This window comes from Mytilus edulis, unplaced genomic scaffold (assembly GCF_963676685.1).
Source record: "Mytilus edulis unplaced genomic scaffold, xbMytEdul2.2 SCAFFOLD_1172, whole genome shotgun sequence".
NCBI classification, from domain to species: domain Eukaryota; kingdom Metazoa; phylum Mollusca; class Bivalvia; order Mytilida; family Mytilidae; genus Mytilus; species Mytilus edulis.
The window spans coordinates 1,300-27,183 of NW_027267723.1; the positions used below are offsets into that span (position 1 = coordinate 1,300).

Consider the following 25,884-nt stretch of genomic DNA (forward strand, 5'->3'; position numbering starts at 1 on the left):
TCGTTGTCAGTATAATGAAGTTTTATGCGACTGTCATACGAGTAGGAGGTTAAGCTAGCTATGTTGATGTTCTTGTCTTCTCATTGTGCTAATATGGTTTATCTATATGCCTTTTTGTCTGTCTTTGTTGACATGTTTGCTTGTTTTTATAGTTATTAAGATTAGAACACAATGTTGTACCAAGGCAGGAATATGACAGTTGTAATCCATTCGTTTGGTGTTTGAGCTTTTGATTTTGTCATTTGCTTAGGGACTTTTCGTTAAGAATTTTCATCGGAGTTCGGTATTCTTCTTATTTTACTTTTTGCAAAGTTTTGTATTTTCTCTTTCAGATACATAGATAATGTTTAGTCACTCAATACACTCAATGACCTTTATTCCAACGACTGCTCACATCTCTTATAGTGAACTTAAGATTACAGATACGACCGAAAGTAGAAAAAAAGGTCTTCTTCAAATCTTGATCTTTCCTATCTTCATATCCCGTTTGATTTGCCAATACATCATTTAAGTAAACATATGTAGAATATGTTCTGAAGGCAATATGTTATATTTTCAAATTTGTTTTTGTTTTTTCCAATGTAAACTAACTGATACCAATTATAAGGTCCAATACCACCCGTCTTGAACATGTTAAATGATTTGTTAATTGTAGCTTCCTTGTAGATGATATAGTTGTACAAAACACGTGTTCAAATCTGTCTTGTTCAATGTTGTTCCTTTTTATAAAAATACACAGAATGTGATGTATAGTATACTATAAACTGTCATTTCAACAATCATTTACATGATAACGACAGAAACTTTCAATGTTATAACAAGAAGAAGTCTTAAAGAAAATTGGAAAAATATCAATTGTCATATATATCTAAGCATTAATAGGAAAATATTGCAGTGCCTCAATACATCTATCTTATCTAGAAAAACAATTGTGTAATAGCTTTGTTGACTGTATGCAACATGTGCAAGTGTCACATCAAAATTTAAAAAAACAATAAACATGACAGACCAAAGCGACTTAATTTAATTTTGTATAAATTATTAGTGTTATCTAATTTGTGCGTCACTCCCCGGATAATGACAGTAGTGGACTGTTTTTCTCACTTTTTACGATTGATAATACTTGATATTACGTATTTATTCTGCTTTAATTAGAGTGATTTTGGATAAAAGGAAAAAAGTGTTTAGTAAAATCGTATAGTTACGGTGTAATTGGTTTTGATAATTTCTAGGAGTAACTGAAATTCAATATTTCTGTAACTGTTTTTTCTATACAAGAATTATTCAGATATTCTATTTATTAAGGTGAGTATACTTGCATGTATTATTTAAAATCTGATCGGAACAGAATTTGGAGGAAGCAGGGATGAGAAAAATAGGAACTGAAATTACATAGAAATACAAGAGCAATTAACATAGATTTATTAACAGTGGCTGGACGGGTCAGCATAAGAAATCCCACCCTATAACAAGATAAATATTACTCTGAGCATCGGCTAAAGATATTGAGAACTAGAATAATGGCTATATCTCTTTCTTTTTTCTTCATATTGTTTTATGAATTAACTTTAAACATCAAATGAAGATACATTGTAACAGTTGTAATTCTGTTCCATATAAGTGATTCAATTTTGACATAACGTGGTAATCTCGGGGTGTTTTTTTCTGATCAAAGGAACACAGTTCAAATAGTTTTAAACATAGCTCTCCCATTATATGTCGTCGTAGTCTATTTACGATATCACATAATGATCACGTATGAAACACAGATGTGTAAGTGTGTCTCAATTAGGGGCATTCTGCCTTTCAGACTGTGCATCCGATCGTATGAAGTCCGTCTGTTCGTCCACTGGACATAGAAAACGATAGTGCGAGTGGGGCATCCGTGTACTATTGACACATTCTTGTTTCATAGCACTAAATGACATCTAACAACAATATTCGTCGATGCATATGTTAGAATAAGTGTTCTTTTTGTCAATCAAATATTGGATAATTGTGATGTCTTTCTTTTTCAGATAATGGTTATATTATCGTTCCTCGTGGTACTGTTACCATTGTTTGGAACATGTTTAGGTTCAATATATAGCTCATTGCTTTTAAATGAACATAACCGATATAGAAAAAGTGAAAATGCAGCCAACATGCAGAAATTGGTAAGTAATATTAACACTGTCTAATAATTGGAAACACAAATGTACAACAATCGTCAATCTACAACCAGACTGGCAGAAGAATTATAGCAAATATCAATTTAGAACCTGTTATATCGAAGAATTGTTGACTTTATTACGGTCTATACTCGTTTGGAAATTAACTTGTCGATGTTGAACGAGTAATGCAAGCAACTACATGTAGAATTTTAAAAAAAAACTTTTGCCAATTTGTATGGATTCGTATAGAGTAGTCAACCATTCAACTCCTGTTCATATAGTGGCACCAATCAATTCTACTGAATTCAACATTATTTTAGTTTATAACTGGCAACATATTATTAGTCAAATTAGGCATATTTTACTATCTGTAACATAGGGGTATAATACTATCTCATTTACTGCGTACCTTTCTTCAATCTAACGACCTTCATGTTTGTATTTTCATACCTTCATTTGATCATGTTTATCTGACTTGTACCAGGTCTGGAGTCCAACTCTTGAACAAGAGGCTACTGCATGGGCTGCCAGATGTTCTAACAGCCATCAGCAGAATGGTAGAGGAGAAAACCTGGCAATGCAAAGTGTTGGTGAAGATATAAATGTATTGATAAAGCGAGGTATTAAAATGTGGTTTGATGAGAAGAGAGACTATTCACCAGGGAGGGGCTTTAGTATGTCTACAGGACATTATACACAGGTAATTGTTAATATACAGGACATTATACACAGGTAATTGTAAAAATACAGGACATTATACACAGGTAATTGTTACTATACAGGACATTATACACAGATTATTGTTAATATACAGGACATTATACACAGATAATTGTTAATATGTACAGGACATTATACACAAGTATTGTTACTATAGAGGACATTATACACAGATTATTGTTACTATAGAGGACATTATGCACAGATTATTGTCAATATACAGGACATTCTAATATGACGTGCTTCTTTCGCTTTGTAAACAACACTGTGATAAAATTATCGATATATCTATACTTAGCGCAGCCTCAGAGATATACATAATAATGGCTGTTCTGTACTTAATAATGGCTGTTACAATATACTTCCCCCGTAAATCTACAAGTATTGGAACCTATTTGCAGACCCTTTGCCGATTTTATTGTTTTAAAAAGTGCAATTAAAAAAAGACAAACTAACTGTTATTCTTATTCGGATGCATAATAAAAAGAAGTAATGCACAAAAGCTCGGAGAAATCAACAATTTGCGCCAAAAAAAATAATAGACTTTCGCGGAATTTTATTTTATTTTTATTTTCGAATTAACTTGTTTGAACTTTTTCTGTTCACTAAGGGTTTGTCTCACTGTTCCGATGCCGCGTGTTTATACGGGAAAATTAAGGCATTCTAGTTTAATTTGGCCATTTTGGATTTGATTTGTTTCTTTTTATAATTTTGAATGGAATTCATAACGTGATATGGGTTTGGCTATTTGTTTATGTCCCTTTTGTCATATAGCTCTTCAACTGATTCTTGACTTTCAAATACTCGGCTTTGAGTATTCCTGATAAAAGTAAATCCAGAAAAGCGTTTCGGACGCATGAATTTTATATCTAAAAGGAAACAGATAATTCCCTATCGGTTTTCTTGAAAATTTCCAAATTTGTAGGAATAAATTTTGTTTTTATATTTGACAATGTTTATGCAAAGTATATGATTGCTAGGCTTTGATGTTTTATAACTTCCTGTCATGTACATTTTGATTGACAAATTTAGTAGAATTCTCATTGCACTTAAAAGATGAGTTCAAGTGTACATGTTGTCTAAAATCTTAATTATTATAGTTAGACTAAGATTTAATTTACTATGTCTCAAAGGAAACGAATATTAATATTAATGAAATAAAATTGTGTGGTCCAGGTTCAAACAACTTTTGTGATTTGACATCAAAGATGATTTTGAAATACTGCATACATTGATTTTTGTTTACATTGTAGATGGTGTGGGCGGACAGTAAACAATTGGGTTGTGGTGTACAGATATGTAACGCGAACTCAAAGTTCCCAATGAAATACATGTATCTAGTATGCTTTTATGATCCCCCGTAAGTATGAAATACAAGTATCTTACTAATATATATATGTAACCCGAACTCTAACTTTCCTATGAAATACATGTATTTAGTATGCTTTTATGATCCCCCGTAAGTACGAAATACAAGTATCTTACTAATATATATGTAACACGAACTCTAACTTTCCTATGAAATACATGTATTTAGTATGCTTTTATGATCCACCGTAAGTATTATAAACAAGTATCTTACTGATCGTGTTGTCATCCTTATGCTGCGTTCACACGTAATTCGAATTCGAAACGTTATACGTCCAAACGTAAATTCTAATTCGTATTGCAATGCGCGTCAAATTCGCTTTACTGTCCGAACGAAGTTAACTTTTATTTCGTATTAACAAAAAACGCATTTCTAATGCGAATTGAAAAATGCGATTTAACCAATTCGAATCAATTCGAATTAAAAAAGAAGAGTGTGGGAACGCGATTAGCGAATTCGATTCGCATTCGATTCGAATTAAATGTACGTGTGAACGAGGCATAATGTATCAGTTATCAAAATGACATTACATCCAAAACTTTTAGAGAAACAAGTCACAATTAGATCTCACCTTGAAAAATCAAGCGCGAAAGCGCTGTAAAGGCAGTTAATTACAGGTTGTGTGTATTTCTAGTCCAGTTATATCATTATCTTTCATAGAACAGAGGTGGTTTGTAGAATTTAAGATTAAGGGTTCTTTTGCACCTAGTTCACCTATATCTATAGTCTACTGTTTACAGTATATTTTCTGTGCCTCGCCATGAAATGCATTTTTAGCCATGGCCTTGTCAGTTTGCTTTAAATTTATGAGTTTGACTGTCCCTTTGGTGTCTTTCGTCCCTCTTCTTTAGACATATTAGAACTTTTCCTTTTCAATATAAATAGACTATTTTTAATGATTGATTGTATACGCATATTCTATGACTCCCATAAAAAATAGTTCACAAAGATTGACTAGTCTCTGTACTGGGTGTATAGCAAGAACATCAAGTAACATAATGGTAAATGTACATAGTAACACATCAACTTTTTTGATGACCATACCTGCCAACTGTCAGTATTTGCAGAGTATTTCCCCCATCGAGCTCGAGGCTCCCAAATGGAAATTTTGTAAGAGCAATTTTGTCGACTATTTTAAAGAAAACAATTAATTCAACAATGGCAATGAGCTTGTTTATGCACGAAGAAGCCAAAAACCACATTAGAATATATTTGAAGGGAATCCATGACAAATCGCCCCATTAGCAAATAGCCCCACTTTTTCACTAACTCGCCCCACTTTAAAAAAAATACTGCCCCAACCTGGATAACCAAATCGCCCCACTTGTGATATGTGTTATATCCCTTAATATTACTCCTGCCAACTTGCCCCACCTAATAGAAAACGATAATATCTAGATAAATATATTATTAACCAGGAAGAATTTACTAATGCCAACAAATTCCGTTAATAATACTCCTGCTAACTGGTTCCACCTAATGGAAATCGGTGAAATCTAGATAAATATATTATTAACCAGGATGAATTTAGTAATGCCAACTCTCCCCACTTATGGAAAAAGATGTTATCCCGTTGAATATAAGTTAAATTCCTTATATTGCATTATGATACAATTAACAGGTTTCTTTTCAATTGTTATGCAAATAACTAAGCTTCAAAACTTAGATATTCTTCAACAATACATTTTTTTTTAGAATTATAATTTCAGTACTTGTATATCAATAATAGTAATTAAATAAATTTTCGGTTTGTTTGTATTCTGTGTAGATTAGTTTTCATTAAAGTGGTGCGAGTTTTTATTTTAAATTATATATATATATATTAATCTAAATATTACCGTTTTTTTATAAGTAGGGCGGGTTGGCAGGAGTAATATTTAACATGATTTAACCAATGTCACATGTGGGGCGATTTGATAAATCAGTTTGTTGCGGTTTTTTTAAAAGTGGGCGATTAGCCAGTGGGGCGACTTGTCCTGCTTCCATTTGAAGGCCCCCTTGAAGGTTTTGTATGACTATATGAACCATCTTTCACGTAAAACCCCCATGTGCATTTTGAAAAGTTGGCAGATATGTTTCTAACTCCAGGCAAAATCTACCGGTATGAATGAAAAAGAAGTTTTCAATTAAGGCTCTGTGGCCATCTATATAACAGCTGTCTCATTAGCATTTTAACCACTTCCCATATTTGCAATTAAAACAATAGAAGAAAATTATTCAACGCAAAAACAAAACTTACTTGTAAATATGAAATTCCCTTTACGATATGAGTTTTTCTCATTGTTTGAGATTGTACAGTAGTACCTGTAACTGCTTATACCTATTTCTTATTCACTTTTGCTTGATAAACTCACTAAATATCATGTATATACATTGTACCACATCTCCTTATTTTTATATGCATACCAATAACATGAACAATTGTAATTCAATTCTATATACCAAAGCAAAATGAACTGCACCACTTTCATTCACTAGTATGCATCTTTTGGCAAAATACAAGTTCTTAAATGACACAAGATATATTTATTGATAAAAAAATAAAATTTAGTATACAACTCTTTAACAGGTACAAAAAAAAAGCACAGCTGTGTCATAACTTGTGAAATCTGTGCTGAAAACATAGACATTGATGGTATTTGAGTAATTCCATATGTGAAGCTCAACATTAGCTCGTCAGTTGGTGGTGGACAGTTATAGTTCCTTTCTGCAGGCTAGGATGAATGACTTTTCAGGAAAACCAATTTCACAAATCAAAACTTTCCTCTAGATTTCTCCTACAATATTCATCCAGTTTAGTTCTTTTGTTTTAATTGGACACCGTCCTGATTTTTAATTTTGTAAACCATTCAGTCTCTTGCTTGCAAATGGTGCATGAAAATAGGATGGGTATGGCAGTAGACAAGTCTCTTTAAAGTGGGTTTGTGCCCTGAAAAAAAGTTTTATAACTTAAGTTTTTATGAAACTTGTGCAACACACATACCTAAATAACTATAACATAGAAGAGAGCATCATTCGTGTCAATGTTTTGTTCCTGTTTACATTGTCATTGATATTTTTTCAGAAAGCCTGAGCCGTAGCTCATGAATTCCTGTCATTACATCCTAAATTAACATAATTACTGCTAGAATAATTATCAGTATGATATACGTACACTATCATTGTACAGCCCAAGTCTTCAGTATATATAATTGTTGTCCTGTGTTCAGTCGTTCAAAAATATTTAAACATCAACAAATGAACTTTAATAAGGACAAGAAAACACTAGAATGATACGTACATACAACCCGTGTTTAAGTGTATTTGAAAGAGAAATATATCTGGTTAAACGATGTATAAAGGAGGAAAAAATTGTAGATATTGCATTACGATGCTTTCTACCTAATAGCACGTGGATATGTTTACATATTTAGACTTGACCCAGTATGACCCGTACCTTGTAGGTCACCGCCCTCGTTTAAACACTAGACTACAGTCGTGTATAAGACAATAAAATGCTTAAGCCTGTACTATTTGTGTGAAGTAAATGTGTTTTTTCTGTACATTTAAATTGTTTTACCTGATAGCAAGGACGTATATCTATCCGTTTCCTTCTCAATTCACTTTGTCAATTTCTTCGAGCTCTTCAAAACATACGTATTACTGCGCCCGGAAGTGAAAAAAATATTAGAAATCCTCGTAAAATAATGCTATTTTCAATTTTGTGGAATCCATTTTGTTATATTTATTATATAAAGATAAAAAAAAGTTACGATTAATTATGAATTTGCATATCATTATACGGAACGTTTATGGACTATTTTTCCATAGCTGTAAGTCGGTCATTTTGGCGGGAAATCATGTACACATACACACGTAGATTGGCTGGTACCTGATCGTAATGTTACACATCAGATATATCAAATAGCTAATACCCGGAACGTAGTACCGGGAACCAGGATAATACGTAGACAACATACATAACTAATACCGAAATTGAAAACGCTTTACGGTTTCTCGTTTATAAACCGAATTCCGCTTTGAATTATAGAAGATGCAATATTAATCATGTTCAGTCGACTTTTCATTGTTATATCAACGTCTGAACTAATTAAAAAAATCTTAAGATGACAGATAACACTCGAAATCGACCCGACCTCTTTCCACACGGAATACAAATAATGATAGTTTGTAGTCAGGTTGACTGCTTATAATGCAAAATACACATTAATAACAAGTTCTATAAAACGAACAATACACACTGATCGTTTCTTTAGTCCCCAATGTAAATGAAAGAAACAAAAACCATATCATACCATAAAAAGAAGAGGAGAAATTCGAACATTTCCGGATCTATTTCTGGCCAAAAGACCCCCTGCATAGATTGCGTATGAAAAGATGAACCTCATGACTTGAAAGTCAGGCCTTAAAGCACTGCCTTTAAAAACCCGCTATGACTTGTAAACACTACATTGTATTGAAAAAAAGAATTGATAAATCAAATCTTGCTGAATCATGGCTATAGAATTCAGTATAAGTTACCACTAAAATCTACTGCCCTGAAAATAAAACTATCAATTAAAATGAAGAATCGCTTGTAAGGAAAATGTTGTGTTAATGCACCTTAAAGCAAAAAATAGTAACTTATTACAAACCACTTGATTCTTTCAAGCAACTGGGAAGCATTGAAAAATACGGAGGAAGTAAAAAAATAACAAGTGTGTAAATATGTTCTTAAAAGTTGTCTTTAAAAAGGTTACGGCTGAAATGTTTATTTTTTTATCACTCTTCAAAAAATACTAAATCTGTGAGTGGGAATGATATTTTGCCAGTATTGAGCATCTCTAACGTTCATCTCAGCCTCGAGAACTTTGCTGCTTATTGAAAGAGGCGGAACTAAGATTGGCAATGCTTTTTCGAGGGGTACCAATCTGCTCTATCTCCCTCTCAGCTATGTGTTATTTAATTTATTAAACTGAATCTAAATATTTGTAAATATTGTTAAAAATATATAAAGTAATGTTATTTAGCTATACATTTTTTATATTTGTTTGCAGAGGAAATTTTAACAATAGGGAACCATACATAAATGGACAGGCATGTTCTAGATGTCGATCAGGACAGAAGTGCGATGCAGGTCTATGTTCAGGTATAATACAGTGTTTTTTTTTCAATAACTTGTTTTAAATTTCTAAGATTATATTTAGGTGACAAACTTTTACAGTAAATAAGGGTATAAGTTATTTTCTTTACTTGGTTTGATATAAAGTTTGACCTTTTTATAAACACTTGCTTTTTGGGTTCTTACGACGACTACTTGGTTTCTCGCGATGTACTATTTGGTTTCTTAAGATGAACTATTTTGTTTCTTGAGATATATCATTAATTTTTTTAAGTTTCTTTAAATATTCCATTCAGTTTCCTTAGATAAACCATTTGGGTTCTTCAGATGTACCATTATGGTTCTTAGATATACCAAGTGGTTTCGTGAGATGTGCTGTTTGGTAACTTGAGATATACCATTTGATTTCTTGAGATATACCATTTGGTGCATGGCTTAGGATATACCATTTTATTTCTTGGGATGTACCGTTTGGTTTTCGGGATATACCATTTGGTGTCTTGAGATATAAATCATTTGGTGACTTGAGATATATATCAAATAGTGTCTTGAGATGAACCATTTAGTTTCTTGAGTTCTTGAGATATATCATTTTGTTTATTGATATATGAGCCAGTCCGTGCGAAAAGGTACAAAAACGAAAAAATTACGAAATTCTAAAAAGTGTGCATACTTATTATTAGTAGACTTGTGATTTATAAAACACATTTACTTTTCCTTGTATCCTAAAGCTATACGCACCTGCAAGTGCTGAGCCCCTCCCCCCCCCCCCCCCCCCCCCCCCCCTCTTTTTTTCCTTTCATTTTATTAAGATCTTTAATGAATTATAATTTCATATATTTCAATCATTTTCAAAGTACAGTTTAAATAGCTTGATTTGCTAAATGATAATGTTAACTAACTTCGGTAGCAGTGGCGATAAGGCTCTCGCTTACGCTGCTGATATCAATGCAATCAAACCGGGCAACGGTTCGAATTCCGTGCAACGGCGGTTGATTTAAATAATATTTAACCTACTTAACTTAAATTAAGTAAACTTAACTTAACTTAACTTAACTTTCAATTTCTAAAACACAAGATGACATAAGTTTTGTATTTTCCCTCATGTTAATTGTTGGCTTACTTTCTTTAAACCTGTAGAACTGATGAAAACTATTGACTTTTTGTCTCTATAGTGTCTGGTCAGTATAGCATTAGCCCGGGAAACAAATGATTTTACACTTGCTCAAATACAAAAAATATTTTTTTTATTTTAATTTACAAATTCGGGATAGAATTGACATTTTATGAATGTTTACATTAATGTATTTTTTCCCGGATAAAATCGTTTTTCAAATAACAAACTTTGATAACGTGTCCTGTAAAATTTATCAAAAGGACTTTTTGTACCTTTTTGCATGGACTGGCTCATATACCATTGACTGATTCAGATACTTTTAAAAGAAGACAAAATGAAATTTCAAAGTGAATATTGAAAAGTTTTTTAAATATATTTGTAATCGTCATCAATCATTTCATAATAACGATTTGATCGACTTAACTGGTAACAATTTCTAGTCAAATAATACCAGCTTGTAGTTGTTTAATTCTATATTGTAGATCACGCTACAGGTGGCCGAAATGTCCCGGATACACCAACAAAAGTCAACAGCAGAAGTAACGTTAACGGAGGAACAGATTGGAAATATAGTCCCTGGAAGATCGTCAATGAAAATCAACGTACCAAACCTGATCAAAACAGGCGTATAACTACCACCAGAGAGAACAAACCAAATGGTAGAGTCGTTTGGAGCTGGACATCAGGAAACAATAGGAGAGGTATTCAAACAAACAATCAAAATTCTCAGCCACGAACAAGTAGGAACTGGAATCTTCCACAAAGTTGGAATAGGAACACGGGTAGAAATATGAACATAAGAAGAAAAGTTTGGACCAGTGGACAAAATACAGGGACACCTACCACTAACTGGTCATACAGTTGGAGCTCGTAAATTTCAATAATGAAAAAAATGTTTGTTATATATGCTCATGATACTTCAGATTATAGATTTGAGCCAGATGAAAAAAATGACATGCATATGTATCTAATATGATGCTCTTTTTTATATACAGACCATAGTATCACCCGGAGACTTGACAAGTCTATATGTATCTGATTAAACTGTCCAGTAAGGAATATTTGTTTTATGTATTTGTCATGTTTTTAACTGTAGAATTTGTAGTAAACTCATTTATTTTTCTTTTGAAATAAATCTTATTTGCCAGCTAACAACTCATCTTTATCACCATTTACTGCCAGATAAAGTAATAGTTTAAACTTTCAAAAGTATTTGTATAAAATACACCATTTTGTTGAGATTTAATTTGTTTTTGTTGTTGTTTTTTAAAACTTCTTTATGTTTTAATGCGCAATTCAGAAATCCGTATTGAATAAAATCGTCTGTATTTTACATAATAAGTCGATTGTGCACAAAAATTCTTGGACTTAATTTTTTTATTTGATTTGAATCAGAATTCTCACAAAATTACGTTCTCTCACTGTCATATTTCAGCGAGCGCTTGCGTCTCTTTTACCAAGTAAAGCTTGACATACAAATACAAATGAGCTTCGGAAGGGTTCTAAGCATATTACTAGTATCCTAATCCATATGTGGTACCCGTCGCGTTGCTCATTTTAGTACAAACCTGGTCGACTCATCCGGTCTCGCTTCCTTCACTTCATGTGGTTGGTAATTATAGGGAAAACGGTACTATTACATTTTCCAAGCATTAGGTTGGCCTTTTGTGTACCCAAGACAGTTGAAGGAAGTCAACTTAGGAGCGCTGTGATTGGATTTAAGGGTACAATATATTTTTTTATTTATCTATGAATAACTGCAGTGTGTATATCTACAACATAAATTTTAAAACCTATTGAAATATTTTCTAGAGAATTATTTGAAAAGGCTTCCAAAATTTCATAAATTTGGTGTAAAATTACGGTGGGCATGGATAACATAAACAAGCTCCGTTGGAAATTGGTCATGATACTATTTGGCTTCAATTTTTAAAATAAGAGCAAGTATTAACACCACACATAACTGTTTTATCCAGGTTTTTATTATAAAAAGTGGTAAATTTAGAAAATGTTAGTATTGTCGCCTATGGCAGAATAAATAGTACCGTTTTCCCTATAAAATGAATTTCAAGGTTTGAACGAAGTAATTGAACTGCTGGCGCCTCCAATTAAAATCACCCATGAGATCTCCTATATGTATTGTTTACTATGAAAGTATTCGGATGAAAATATTATAAAAATATGTCATAGACTGAGATTTGAAATCATATGGTACATTATATTTTACATCTCTTTTATTATTTTATTACAGTAATTGACATGTTATCATCTGGGTCTTTCATTGTTTTATGGAAAGTTCATTGACCAACTGATAAAATATTACTAAACAATTTATATTAAGCACTTGTAATTGAGTGTCAGAATCTTTAACTAAATCTAATCAAACAAGGAAATTGAAGATATGAATTTAAACCAATTTGCTACATTTTACGTAGGATACTTCCGATGAATTCAGGAAACAAAATATAACGGTCAAAAGGGAGTACAGCTCACAATTCAGTTTTGAGATAATAACAAGAAAATTATTTTATTTTGCTAGAATATTGTTTACTTACATTTGCAGTTTTATTCAAGTATAAAACTGCGAGACAAATGTATTTCATGTTCTAAAATTTGTAAAAATGTTTAATTCCAAATACTAGTTGATATTATCTTTAAAGATGGATACTTAACAGCAACAAGTAACAATAAATTAATATCGTATGGTTGTTCGGTGTGAGTCAAGGCTCCGTGTTGAAGGCCGTATTGATCTATAATGGTTTACTTTTATAAATTGTTATTTGGATGGAGAGTTGTCTCATTGGCACTCACACCACATCTTCCTATATCTATATAGCTTTCTGTTCGGTGTGAGCCAAGGCTCCGAGTTTGACGACCGTACCTTGACCTATAATGGTTTACTTTTATAAATTGTGACTTGAATGGAGAGTTCAACTTGTCTCATTGGCACTCATACCACATCTTCTTATATACATGTGTATATGAATAATAATTATTGAATTTGATGAATATTTAAGGAGCTATCTAGTACATTGTACTTTGATACCGACATCTTTATTATGCAAATTTCAACTTTATGACTTTGGACCTTATATAATGTCACCTACATACATATTTTAATTTCAAATATTTTCAATTAATTTCAATGTTCATGTTGAAAAGATAAAGAAGACGAGTTGGTTGATGGTGACATTTGTCGAATTTCTAATCATGACAACTTCCATCACGGTCGAGTAAAGTATATATTGATGAAAATCTGCTAAGGTCAACGAATACGATTGATACAGGTTGCATAGGGGTCGGTACATGTACAGTTGCTTTATTTTTATAGTCCCGTAATGTGTTTTAGAGCAGGTGTACACCAACAAACGACAATCAATGCAATTCAGGCTAAAAAATTTGATACAGGCACACAGCGAACGATGGCTGCGGGCGCCCAACCAACCTTTAACCCGACAAAGGGGTTTAAAAGCGCAACATACATTAATAAAATCGCTGTTGCTTTTCTTTTTGTGTTTTAGCCGTGCACCGACTGATTCTGTATCTTGGATGGATAATATATATCCCATTTCTTCTATCATCTATAAAACCATTTGTAAAGGGGTTGACTGAATCGAAAATTATACAAAGCTAAAAACTGACAAGAATACTTATTTACAGACAGAAAGTTACGACTAGAGAGTCACATATGTTCTATGTTTACTTCAAAACATGTGCCGACTTTTTTCAGAACCTATTATAGTTAATCTTGTAATGCTAAAATAGTCTACTGAGTCAAATTTTAAACCATTATCATAAATACGTCAAACAAATAAACTATTAATAATCATTTACACCTTGAAAGTTTATTTAATTCTGTCATTATATCATTCCAGCAATGACACCAGCACCCATTCCATCTAGAGCCCCACTTGCTTCTTTCTTTAGAAAGTTTATTTAATTCTGTCATTATATCATTCCAGCAATGACACCAGCACCCATTCCATCTAGAGCCCCACTTGCTTCTTTCTTCACAAATCTTTTCATTTTTTGGGTAATTTTCCACATTATTCCTAGTATAAGACAGAGGAGAGCCGATGTTAAACAAAACCAAAAGGTCCAATTTATATTATCAGGGTCATTAGTCCCGTGAATTATGGCTCCAATTAGTAGCATTCCAACTGAAAGAAACAAACATTTATATTTTATTATAAATGTGAATGATACACTTCATTATGGGGATTCTGTTTTTTTTCCTTCTTTATTCCCTCATCAGAATATAAACATACAACTATGTATATGTAAAGAATATTTAGAAAAATATATTGTTGCTATTCGGTTACTTTTTCTTTCACTGGCAATTTTGCCATAAGACACCATTCAACTTCAAGCCATTCGAAAATTCACAGTGACTATTTTGGTACGTTATTGGCGGGTTTTCCTCTTTTTATTTACATTTTGTCGGAGAGTCGTATACATATCATTTGATTTTAAAAGTCCATCAAAAAAGACTATACCCATTAGCTTTGGACTAGGCACAGAAAGTATGAAACAAAAATCACATATATTAATCCAATGGATATAATGTAAAGATATTAGTCATACAACCAACCTGAGAAAAGTATAGATTGGTTGTACATTGTACACATTACACAACCATACGAAATTCAGTTACTTTAGTCATATCATATACTTAAATCATACGAAGAATATATATATAAAATATTAAATAATAAAATATTTGATTTCACCTTGTTGAAATGCGTTTCTCTTTTTAATATAACCGGTTTTAATATACCATAATATTTCAACAAAATCTGATTTGGGTACATTTCAATGAGACAGCAACTCGACAACAAATATTTAACATGTTTTACACAAATCTTCCAGAGACCAACGAGGAAATTTAAATATCACTTGAATAATATTCGTATCAATTAGAATATTGATCGTTTTAGGAATTAACGCAAACTTCGGCACAACAGCAATGAATCAAATTCTGAGAGTTATTTTATATATCTGAAGCAAGTGACATTTGAATTAAAAAAAAATCATCATGAATGATACATCCATACGTTGCCATATATTTTATTTCACTTTTCTTAATTAAAATAAGTACACGTTTATTTATCGTCTTGCGGTACATACTCATGCATGTTGTAATCAGAAATCAATATATCGTTTACCATTTTATATACCTGCAACTGGTTGAAACCTGTAACTATTTTGAAGTTTTTAGGTTTTTTTTATTTAACTTTCGATGATAAAGTGTTGAATTAAAAAAAATAATAGCTTTAATGTTCATCTTTATCAAGAATTTCAATAACGGCCGGGAAACAGACTACACATAAACAAACCACAACCACTGAATTACAATATGCTCGTTTGGTGTGAAAATCAGACAAAATTAATGTTAATTCATTTGAATGAAATTTCTATTAGCGGGACGAAATATTTCATATTGCATTACTAGGAAATTTACGACTACCGACAGGGGAAATAAAATAAAATAAACACCATTCAGATTCCGACACATATTTTGTTTTCCATTTCTCTGAGTAGGAATAATATATAACGTTACATTCTGTATTCAATAACGTCACACGTTTTCGGCCAAATTCTAAGGGTATCAATCATCTTTGAAGCCATTTATCTCAAAAACAAGGATGGTGACATATAAGTTTCTATACGTGTATGGATTCAGTATGCAATCCTGGATATTATGTTAGTTTTTTGTTTTTCTCCGTATATCAGAACATAGCCATCCATTGGAAAATCTAAAAACTTAAGCCGAAAAATAGGCATTTCCCCTATATACCTAAGTAAATTTGTCGCCAAAATTGACGTTTTCTTATGAAAATACCAAGAAAACAAAAATGGTGACCCCCATTTTTTATTACATATTCTGATGTAACTCGAATCAAAGAACACATGTGCCAAAAAGTTTGGAAATCGGGAGATATGCCATTCGGTATCGTGTTACCTTAAAACACTTACAGTAAAAATAGCATCGTTCATGAACAATTTGAGATTGAAGGATACCCAACATTTTGTTCAACAGTACTTCCTTAAGTTCTATTTGTCGTTATACAACGTTGCAGATGTGAATTGATTTCCAATGAGATAACTTTGTACTACAGACTAAAGAATACCAGAGCGCAAATGCTGAAATGTCTCTTCTGCTTAAGTTATGATAGTATATTTTTTCAACGTCTGTAATATCACTTGAGAGTTTAACTAGAAGTGTCAAATACATGTACGCTTAAGATTGTCAATGGTTCATAAAAAGAGGTCAAGGTCAGATGAACCATGCCATACAGATCTCTACAAACATCCCGTACACCAAATATAGGTCTTCCGATCCTCACACTTAGAAACTGACAAATGTAAAAGTTAGGTCTGGTCAATTAATTTGGAACATAAGGTCGATAGTATATTAACCCCTACCGACGGCCAGACATGGACATCTTACTATCATTCGATATATCTAATACAATTGACGTCATACATGAAACATGCAGACAGACAGGTACACCATACACCAAATACCGTGGTGTTATAACATACAGGTATAAAAGGCCAAACAACATAAAACGAGCATTGCCAAATGATGCATGGTTATAAGGTCAATGTTATTTGAAACCTTGCAGAAGTAAAACATGTACACCATACACTCATAACAACAGAGTTATCCCAAAGCTTAAAGAATCCGCGATACGGACTTGACCACAAAACTAATTCTTGATCCATGAAATGAGATAAAGTCGAGGTCAGGTGAATCCTGTCTGACGGACATGTAATTTATAGGATCTAATATACAAAATGTAGTTATCCTATAACTCGTGATAAGTGAGTACTTCACATGACAATAAAAACCTTCATCCTACAATCAGCCAATTATTATACAAATAACTCTCATGTTCACAAATGCACAAATAATAATTTGTTTGTATTTTTTGTTCTCCTGTTACTCCGCTTATATCTTGAGCAAGCGATTATATGGATTGTCTTTATAAGTATTAGTTCATTGGCTCCTCGAGGTTTATGTTTGAACAAGAGTTATTGTGCCGGATGTAATCCTGGTACCTTTGATAACTATTTACAGGCTAATAGATATATACATAAAATGCTTCAATTTATTGAGGATATCGGCCTATTAAGTTTTTCTCAGTACCTATAACAAAAATTAATTATTATATAATTGAAGAACAATCTAAACGTCTTCGTAGCATCATATCTTTCACGATCATGTTCACGATCTTCAAAAAAGCGGTACGGGTTCTTTCACGATCAGAAAAATCAATTTTGTGTAAATATTTCTTTTTTCACCAAGTTTCATATTATGATTATACAAAATAACGATGAGAACCATTTTATTCATTCAAATAGAATGCTTTTATTCGGAAAAAGTAGTTTATTTTATTCGAATTTTGTGAAAAAGTCATGTTTCTTTACATTTTTTATGTCTTTGAAATGTCGAGAAGCAATCTGCCTTTTGTTGTTGCAAAAACTATACACTTTTTAAACTAAATTTTCTCACAACCTGATCATAATGTTGAACCATTTTGACAGACAGTTTTATTTTGTTGTAAATTTGAATTATGAATTTGAAGCACGTCTTAGTCTCTTCTATCTTAAGGATAATGCTGTCTTATAAATACGATTTATATCAACACTATTAATTAATATTTGATAATTAGAGGTAATCATGTGACAAATACATGTACGAATAATTCTTTAAATTGATGGTCATCCTTTAAAAGTTACTGTCATCCTTTATAGATTACGGTCATCCTTTTCAAACTACGGTCATCTGTTTACCAATCACGGTCATCCTTGTAATATGTTACGGTCATCTTGGAAATATTATAATGATGATTTACGAACATCTTTATAACGATTTTTTTTAAATCCAATTTCCAGTTCGAATTCGTACACATTTCTCATAAGTAATTTTCGATTTCCGTGTGAATCTTTTACATCGTATCAATGAATGCTTTTTTTTTATTTTATAGAACGCCTTTAACAGACAAAACAGAAACTGACCTAATTTTTCATCATTCATCTAGGGATGACCGTGAATGCAGTTACGGTCATCAGCTTTTTTTCTTTCTTTTTTACCCCATTGGATATAGTACATTGTAACCTTTTAATACTATTGAATACTCACAAGAAGCTAACTGAAGGGAGAAGTTCATGTGATAGCATTCACAATTACACATAGTTTGTGAATAGCATAATATCACTAGGTTTGTTCCATCCCAACATATCAGGAAAAACATACAACTATCCGCACAAACGAATAGTCCAAAGGCAGCTTTTAGTCCACATCCTAGAAAAATAACAACATCTGATGAGTAAACCTAGAAGTACATTATGTACTTCATGTAGTATTATAAATATCATTATTTATAATTTTTTCTACTTTTCCGTCGAAGACTTATTGGTTTTGTTCTGATGACTATTTTTTTCAACCTATAAAAAAGAAAATGTAGTATGAATCCCGTATGATTGCCAATGAGACAACTGTCCACAAGAGACCAACATCTAATCTTTTTCTTTAGCTATTTGGTTGTTTCACAAGATGTCGCTTATATATTTAGTCTTATTATATCGAACGGTGTATACGCTTCCATTGAAGGCGTTGTTAAGCTGACCTTGTTTTGTCTTATGTGTACTACTATTTCCCATTGATGGGTTTATATATCTATGTACAATCGAGATTCAGTAAGTAATTTCGTGAAATACTAATACTAACAAAAGACAAACAAACCTAGTTCGCTATTCAAAATGCTCCAATTATCAACCAGGCTCAAGCTAGCAGCCACTCGCTAGCAGCCACTTCGCTAGCAGCCAGTTTTCAGATATGTCTATAAACCCAAAAGTTGCAAGAGATTCGAACGTACTTTAAATGTTTTTATGAATCATAAAATCACAAAAAATCTGTTTCTATATATGAGTGAGCAGCCGAAGACACTATTTAATGTTTTTTTTTTCAAATTAACATGTAATTTCCTGTTTATTACTTTATTCGCTTTTCATATACGAAACAGCGTAATGCGCGCAATTTTAAAAAGTAATGACATCGACATGACATCGACTTTTCCATAAGAAATCAATTTTGTGATATTGTAAGAAATAGCTTTCCATAGTCTCGGCATCCTGTCAAGTAGTTCCTAAAAATTATCAATAGTTTTGCATTACAAGAATAGAAAATTGCACTCGTGCTTTGCTATTTTTTTTGTCAGACAGATTTGTTTTGACAAAAGATTCTACTTCTGAACAAGCGGAATGCGCTCACATTTGATTATACGAAAGGTTTATTTGTTGTACTTAATGTATGGTGTGCACAGAAAATATAAATTAGCAATTTATAAAAGAAACCTACCTTTGGACCTATGGTGAAATTTTCCCATCTTGGCCATTTGGCCCATTGGACCTTAGACCATTACCTATCACTTACACCTAGTGGGTAAAAAAAGTATTGCCGTAGGGAATTTTTGACAGACTTTTGAAAAGTTGGGGTAGGCATGTTTGACCCTTAAGACCTAAGTTCGGACCTATGGTGAAGACAAACTATGAGTTGTCCCACCTGGACCTTTTGGCCCATTGGACCCTAGCCCATTACCTACCATTTCCACCTAGTGGCTAAAAAAGTATTGCCGTAGGGAATTTTTTACACTCTTTTAAAAATTGGGGTAAGGCATTTTTTTGAAATTTAAATTTGGACCCATGGTGAGGACAAACCATGAGTTGTCCCACCTGGACCTTTTGACCCATTGGACCTTAGACCATTGCCTATCATTTGCACCTAGTGGGTAAAAAAGTATTGCCGTAGGGAATTTTTGACAGACTTTTGAAAAGTTGGGGTAGGCATGTTTGACCCTTAAGACCTAAGTTCGGACCTATGGTGAAGACAAACTATGAGTTGTCTCACCTAGACATTTTGGCCCATTGGACCCTAGCCCATTACCTACCATTTTCACCTAGTGGCTAAAAAAGTATTGCCGTAGGGAATTTTTGACAGACTTTTGAAAAGTTGGGGTAGGCATGTTTGACCCTTAAGACCTAAGTTCGGACCTATGGTGAAGACAAACTATGAGTTGTCCCACCTGGACCTTTTGGCCCATTGGACCCTAGCCCATTACCTACCATTTCCACCTAGTGGCTAAAAAAGTCTTGCCGTAGGGAATTTTTTACACTCTTTTAAAAATTGGGGTAAGGCATTTTTTTTAAATTTAACTTTGGACCCATGGTGAGGACAAACCATGAGTTGTCCCACCTGGACCTTTTGACCCATTGGACCTTAGACCATTACCTATCATTTGCAGCTAGTGGGTAAAAAAGTATTGCCGTAGGGAATTTTTGACAGACTTTTGAAATGTTGGGGTAGGCATGTTTGACCCTTAAGACCTAAGTTCGGACCTATGGTGAAGACAAACTATGAGTTGTCCCACCTGGACCTTTTGGCCCATTGGACCCTAGCCTATTACCTACCATTTCCACCTAGTGGCTAAAAAAGTATTGCCGTAGGGAAGTTTTTACACTCTTTTAAAAATTGGGGTAAGGCATTTTTTTGAAATTTAGCTTTGGACCCATGGTGAGGACAAACAATGAGTTGTCCCATCTTGGCCATTTGGCCCAATTGACCTTAGACCATTACCTATCATTTGCACCTAGTGGGTAAAAAAGTATTGCCGTAGGGAATTTTTGACAGACTTTTGAAAAGTTGGGGTAGGCATGTTTGACCCTTAAGACCTAAGTTCGGACCTATGGTGAAGACAAACTATGAGTTGTCCCACCTGGACCTTTTGGCCCATTGGACCCTAGCCCATTACCTACCATTTCCACCTAGTGGCTAAAAAAGTATTGCCGTAGGGAATTTTTTACACTCTTTTAAAAATTGGGGTAAGGCATTTTTTTGAAATTTAACTTTGGACCCATGGTGAGGACAAACCATGAGTTGTCCCACCTGGACCTTTTGACCCATTGGACCGTAGACCATTACCTATCATTTGCAGCTAGTGGGTAAAAAAGTATTGCCGTAGGGAATTTTTGACAGACTTTTGAAATGTTGGGGTAGGCATGTTTGACCCTTAAGACCTAAGTTCGGACCTATGGTGAAGACAAACTATGAGTTGTCCCACCTGGACCTTTTGGCCCATTGGACCCTAGCCCATTACCTACCCTTTCCACCTAGTGGCTAAAAAAGTATTGCCGTATGGAACTTTTGACAGACTTTTGAAAAGTTGGGGTAGGCATGTTTGACCCTTAAGACCTAAGTTCGGACCTATGGTGAAGACAAACTATGAGTTGTCCCACCTGGACCTTTTGGCCCATTGGACCCTAGCCAATTACCTACCATTTCCACCTAGTGGCTAAAAAAGTATTGCCGTAGGGAATTTTTTACACTCTTTTAAAAATTGGGGTAAGGCATTTTTTTTAAATTTAACTTTGGACCCATGGTGAGGACAAACCCATGAGTTGTCCCATCTGGCCATTTGGCCCATTAGACCTTAGACCATTACCTATCATTTGCACCTAGTGGGTAAAAAAGTATTGCCGTAGGGAATTTTTGACAGACTTTTGAAAAGTTGGGGTAGGCATGTTTGACCCTTAAGACCTAAGTTCGGCCCTATGGTGAAGACAAACTATGAGTTGTCCACCTGGACCTTTTGGACCATTGGACCCTAGCCCATTACCTACCATTTCCACCTAGTGGCTAAAAAAGTATTGCCGTAGGGAATTTTTTACACTCTTAAAAATTGGGGTAAGGCATTTTTTTGAAATTTAACTTTGGACCCATGGTGAGGACAAACCATGAGTTGTCCCACCTGGACCTTTTGACCCATTGGACCTTAGACCATTACCTATTATTTGCACCTAGTGGGTAAAAAAGCATTGCCGTAGGGAATTTTTGACAGACTTTTGAAAGTTGGGGTAGGCATGTTTGACCCTTAAGACCTAAGTTAGGCCCTATGGTGAAGACAAACTATGAGTTGTCCCACCTGGACCTTTTGGATCATTGGACCCTAGCCCATCACCTACCATTTCCACCTAGTGGCTAAAAAAGTATTGCCGTAGGGAATTTTTTACACTCTTTTAAAAATTGGGGTAAGGCATTTTTTTGAAATTTAACTTTGGACCCATGGTGAGGACAAACCATGAGTTGTCCCACCTGGACCTTTTGACCCATTGGACCTTAGACCATTACCTATCATTTGCAGCTAGTGGGTAAAAAAGTATTGCCGTAGGGAATTTTTGACAGACTTTTGAAATGTTGGGGTAGGCATGTTTGACCCTTAAGACCTAAGTTCGGACCTATGGGTGAAGACAAACTATGAGTTGTCCCACCTGGACCTTTTGGCCCATTGGACCCTAGCCCATTACCTACCATTTCCACCTAGTGGCTAAAAAAGTATTGCCGTATGGAACTTTTGACAGACTTTTGAAAAGTTGGGGTAGGCATGTTTTGACCCTTAAGACCTAAGTTCGAACCTATGGTGAAGACAAACTATGAGTTGTCCCACCTGGACCTTTTGGCCCATTGACCCTAGCCTATTACCTACCATTTCCACCTAGTGGCTAAAAAAGTATTGCCGTAGGGAAGTTTTTTACACTCTTTTAAAAATTGGGGTAAGGCATTTTTTTGAAATTTAGCTTTGGACCCATGGTGAGGACAAACAATGAGTTGTCCCATCTTGGCCATTTGGCCCAATTGACCTTAGACCATTACCTATCATTTGCACCTAGTGGGTAAAAAAGTATTGCCGTAGGGAATTTTTGACAAGACTTTTGAAAAGTTGGGGGTAGGCATGTTTGACCCTTAAGACCTAAGTTCGGCCCTATGGTGAAGACAAACTATGAGTTGTCCCCACCTGGACCTTTGGAATATTGGACCCTAGCCCATTACCTACCATTTCCACCTAGTGGCTAAAAAAGTATTGCCGTAGGGAATTTTTTACACTCTTTTAAAATTGGGGTAAGGCATTTTTTTGAAATTTAACTTTGGACCCATGGTGAGGACAAACCATGAGTTGTCCCACCTGGACCTTTTGACCCATTGGACCTTAGACCATTACCTATCATTTGCACCTAGTGGGTAAAAAATTATTGCCGTAGGGAATTTTTGATAGACTTTTGAAATGTTGGGGTAGGCATGTTTGACCCTTAAGACCTAAGTTCGGACCTATGGTGAAGACAAACTATGAGTTGTCCCACCTGGACCTTTTGGCCCATTGGACCCTAGCCCATTACCTACCATTTCCACCTAGTGGCTAAAAAAGTATTGCCGTATGGAACTTTTGACAGACTTTTGAAAAGTTGGGGTAGGCATGTTTGACCCTTAAGACCTAAGTTCGAACCTATGGTGAAGACAAACTATGAGTTGTCCCACCTGGGACCTTTTGGCCCATTGGACCCTAGCCTATTACCTACCATTTCCACCTAGTGGCTAAAAAAGTATTGCCGTAGGGAAGTTTTTACACTCTTTTAAAAATTGGGGTAAGGCATTTTTTTGAAATTTAACTTTTGGACCCATGGTGAGGACAAACCATGAGTTGTCCCACCTGGACCTTTTGACCCATTGGACCGTAGACCATTACCTATCATTTGCAGCTAGTGGGTAAAAAAGTATTGCCGTAGGGAATTTTTGACAGACTTTTGAAATGTTGGGGTAGGCATGTTTGACCCTTAAGACCTAAGTTCGGACCTATGGTGAAGACAAACTATGAGTTTTCCCACCTGGACCTTTTGGCCCATTGGACCCTAGCCCCATTTCCTACCATTTCCACCTAGTGGCTAAACAAGTATTGCCGTATAGAACTTTTTGACAGACTTTTGAAAAGTTGGGGTAGGCATGTTTGACCCTTAAGACCTAAGTTCGGACCTATGGTGAAGACAAACTATGAGTTGTCCCACCTGGACCTTTTGGCCCATTGGACCCTAGCCTATTACCTACCATTTCCACTAAGTGGCTAAAAAAGTATTGCCGTAGGGAATTTTTTACACTCTTTTAAAAATTGGGGTAAGGCATTTTTTTTTAATTTAACTTTGGACCCATGGTGAGGACAAACCATGAGTTGTCCCATCTTTGGCCATTTGACCATTAGACCTTAGACCATTACCTATCATTTGCACCTAATGGGTAAAAAAGTATTGCCGTAGGGAATTTTTGACAGACTTTTGAAAAGTTGGGGTAGGCATGTTTGACCCTTAAGACCTAAGTTCGGCCCTATGGTGAAGACAAACTATGAGTTGTCCCACCTGGACCTTTTGGACCATTGGACCCTAGCCCATTACCTACCATTTCCACCTAGTGGCTAAAAAAGTATTGCCGTAGGGAATTTTTTACACTCTTAAAAATTGGGGTAAGGCATTTTTTTTTAATTTAACTTTGGACCCATTGTGAGGACAAACCATGATTTGTCCACCTGGACCTTTTGACCCATTGGACCTTAGACCATTACCTATTATTTGCACCTAGTGGGTAAAAAAAGCATTGCCGTAGGGAATTTTGACAGACTTTTGAAAAGTTGGGGTAGGCATGTTTGACCCTTAAGACCTAAGTTCGGCCCTATGGTGAAGACAAACTATGAGTTGTCCCACTCTGGACCTTTTGGCCCATTGGACCCTAGCCCATTACCTACCATTTCCACCTAGTGGCTAAAAAAGTATTAATGTAGGGGAATTTTTTACACTCTTTTAAAAATTGGGGTAAGTCATTTTTTTGAAATTTAACTTTGGACCCATGGTGAGGACAAACAATGAGTTGTCCCATCTTGGCCATTTGGCCCAATTGACCTTAGACCATTACCTATCATTTGCACCTAGTGGGTAAAAAAGTATTGCCGTAGGGAATTTTTGACAGACTTTTGAAAAGTTGGGGTAGGCATGTTTGACCCTTAAAGACCTAAGTTAGGGCCCTATGGTGAAGACAAACTATGAGTTGTCCCACCTGGACCTTTTGGCCCATTGGACCCTAGCCTATTACCTACCATTTCCACCTAGTGGCTAAAAAAGTATTGCCGTAGGGAAGTTTTTACACTCTTTTAAAAATTGGGGTAAGGCATTTTTTTTTAATTTAACTTTGGACCCATGGTGAGGACAAACCATGAGTTGTCCCATCTTGGCCATTTGACCCATTAGACCTTAGACCATTACCTATCATTTGCACCTAATGGGTAAAAAAGTATTGCCGTAGGGAATTTTTGACAGACTTTTGAAATGTTGGGGTAGGCATGTTTGACCCTTAAGACCTAAGTTCGAACCTATGGTGAAGACAAACTATGAGGTTGTCCCACCTGGACCTTTTGGCCCATTGGACCCTAGCCTATTACCTACCATTTCCACCTAGTGGCTAAAAAGTATTGCCGTAGGGAAGTTTTTACACTCTTTTAAAAATTGGGGTAAGGCATTTTTTGAAATTTAACTTTGGACCCATGGT

At 34.5% G+C, this 25,884-nt stretch overlaps 1 protein-coding gene across 1 annotated transcript; it reads left to right on the forward strand.

The window, feature by feature from the left end:
• Nucleotides 1-806: 806 nt before the first annotated feature.
• LOC139505935 (cysteine-rich venom protein VAR5-like) lies at nucleotides 807-11,583 on the forward strand. Its single transcript, XM_071295264.1, has 6 exons — nucleotides 807-1,305; nucleotides 2,019-2,156; nucleotides 2,638-2,853; nucleotides 4,127-4,233; nucleotides 9,279-9,370; nucleotides 10,943-11,583. The coding sequence occupies exons 2-6, from the start codon at nucleotides 2,022-2,024 to the stop codon at nucleotides 11,332-11,334; spliced, it is 942 nt and encodes a 313-aa protein (XP_071151365.1). The 5' UTR covers nucleotides 807-1,305; nucleotides 2,019-2,021; the 3' UTR covers nucleotides 11,335-11,583.
• The last annotated feature ends 14,301 nt before the right edge of the window (nucleotides 11,584-25,884 follow it).

Bases quoted from the DNA above. Each gene is read 5' to 3' on its own strand.
- LOC139505935 (XM_071295264.1), top strand. From the start codon at position 2,022: ATGGTTATATTATCGTTCCTCGTGGTACTGTTACCATTGTTTGGAACA. The intron at 2,157-2,637 runs GTAAGTAATATT...GACTTGTACCAG, and splicing joins CAGCCAACATGCAGAAATTG to GTCTGGAGTCCAACTCTTGA. The intron at 4,234-9,278 runs GTAAGTATGAAA...ATTTGTTTGCAG, and splicing joins GTATGCTTTTATGATCCCCC to AGGAAATTTTAACAATAGGG.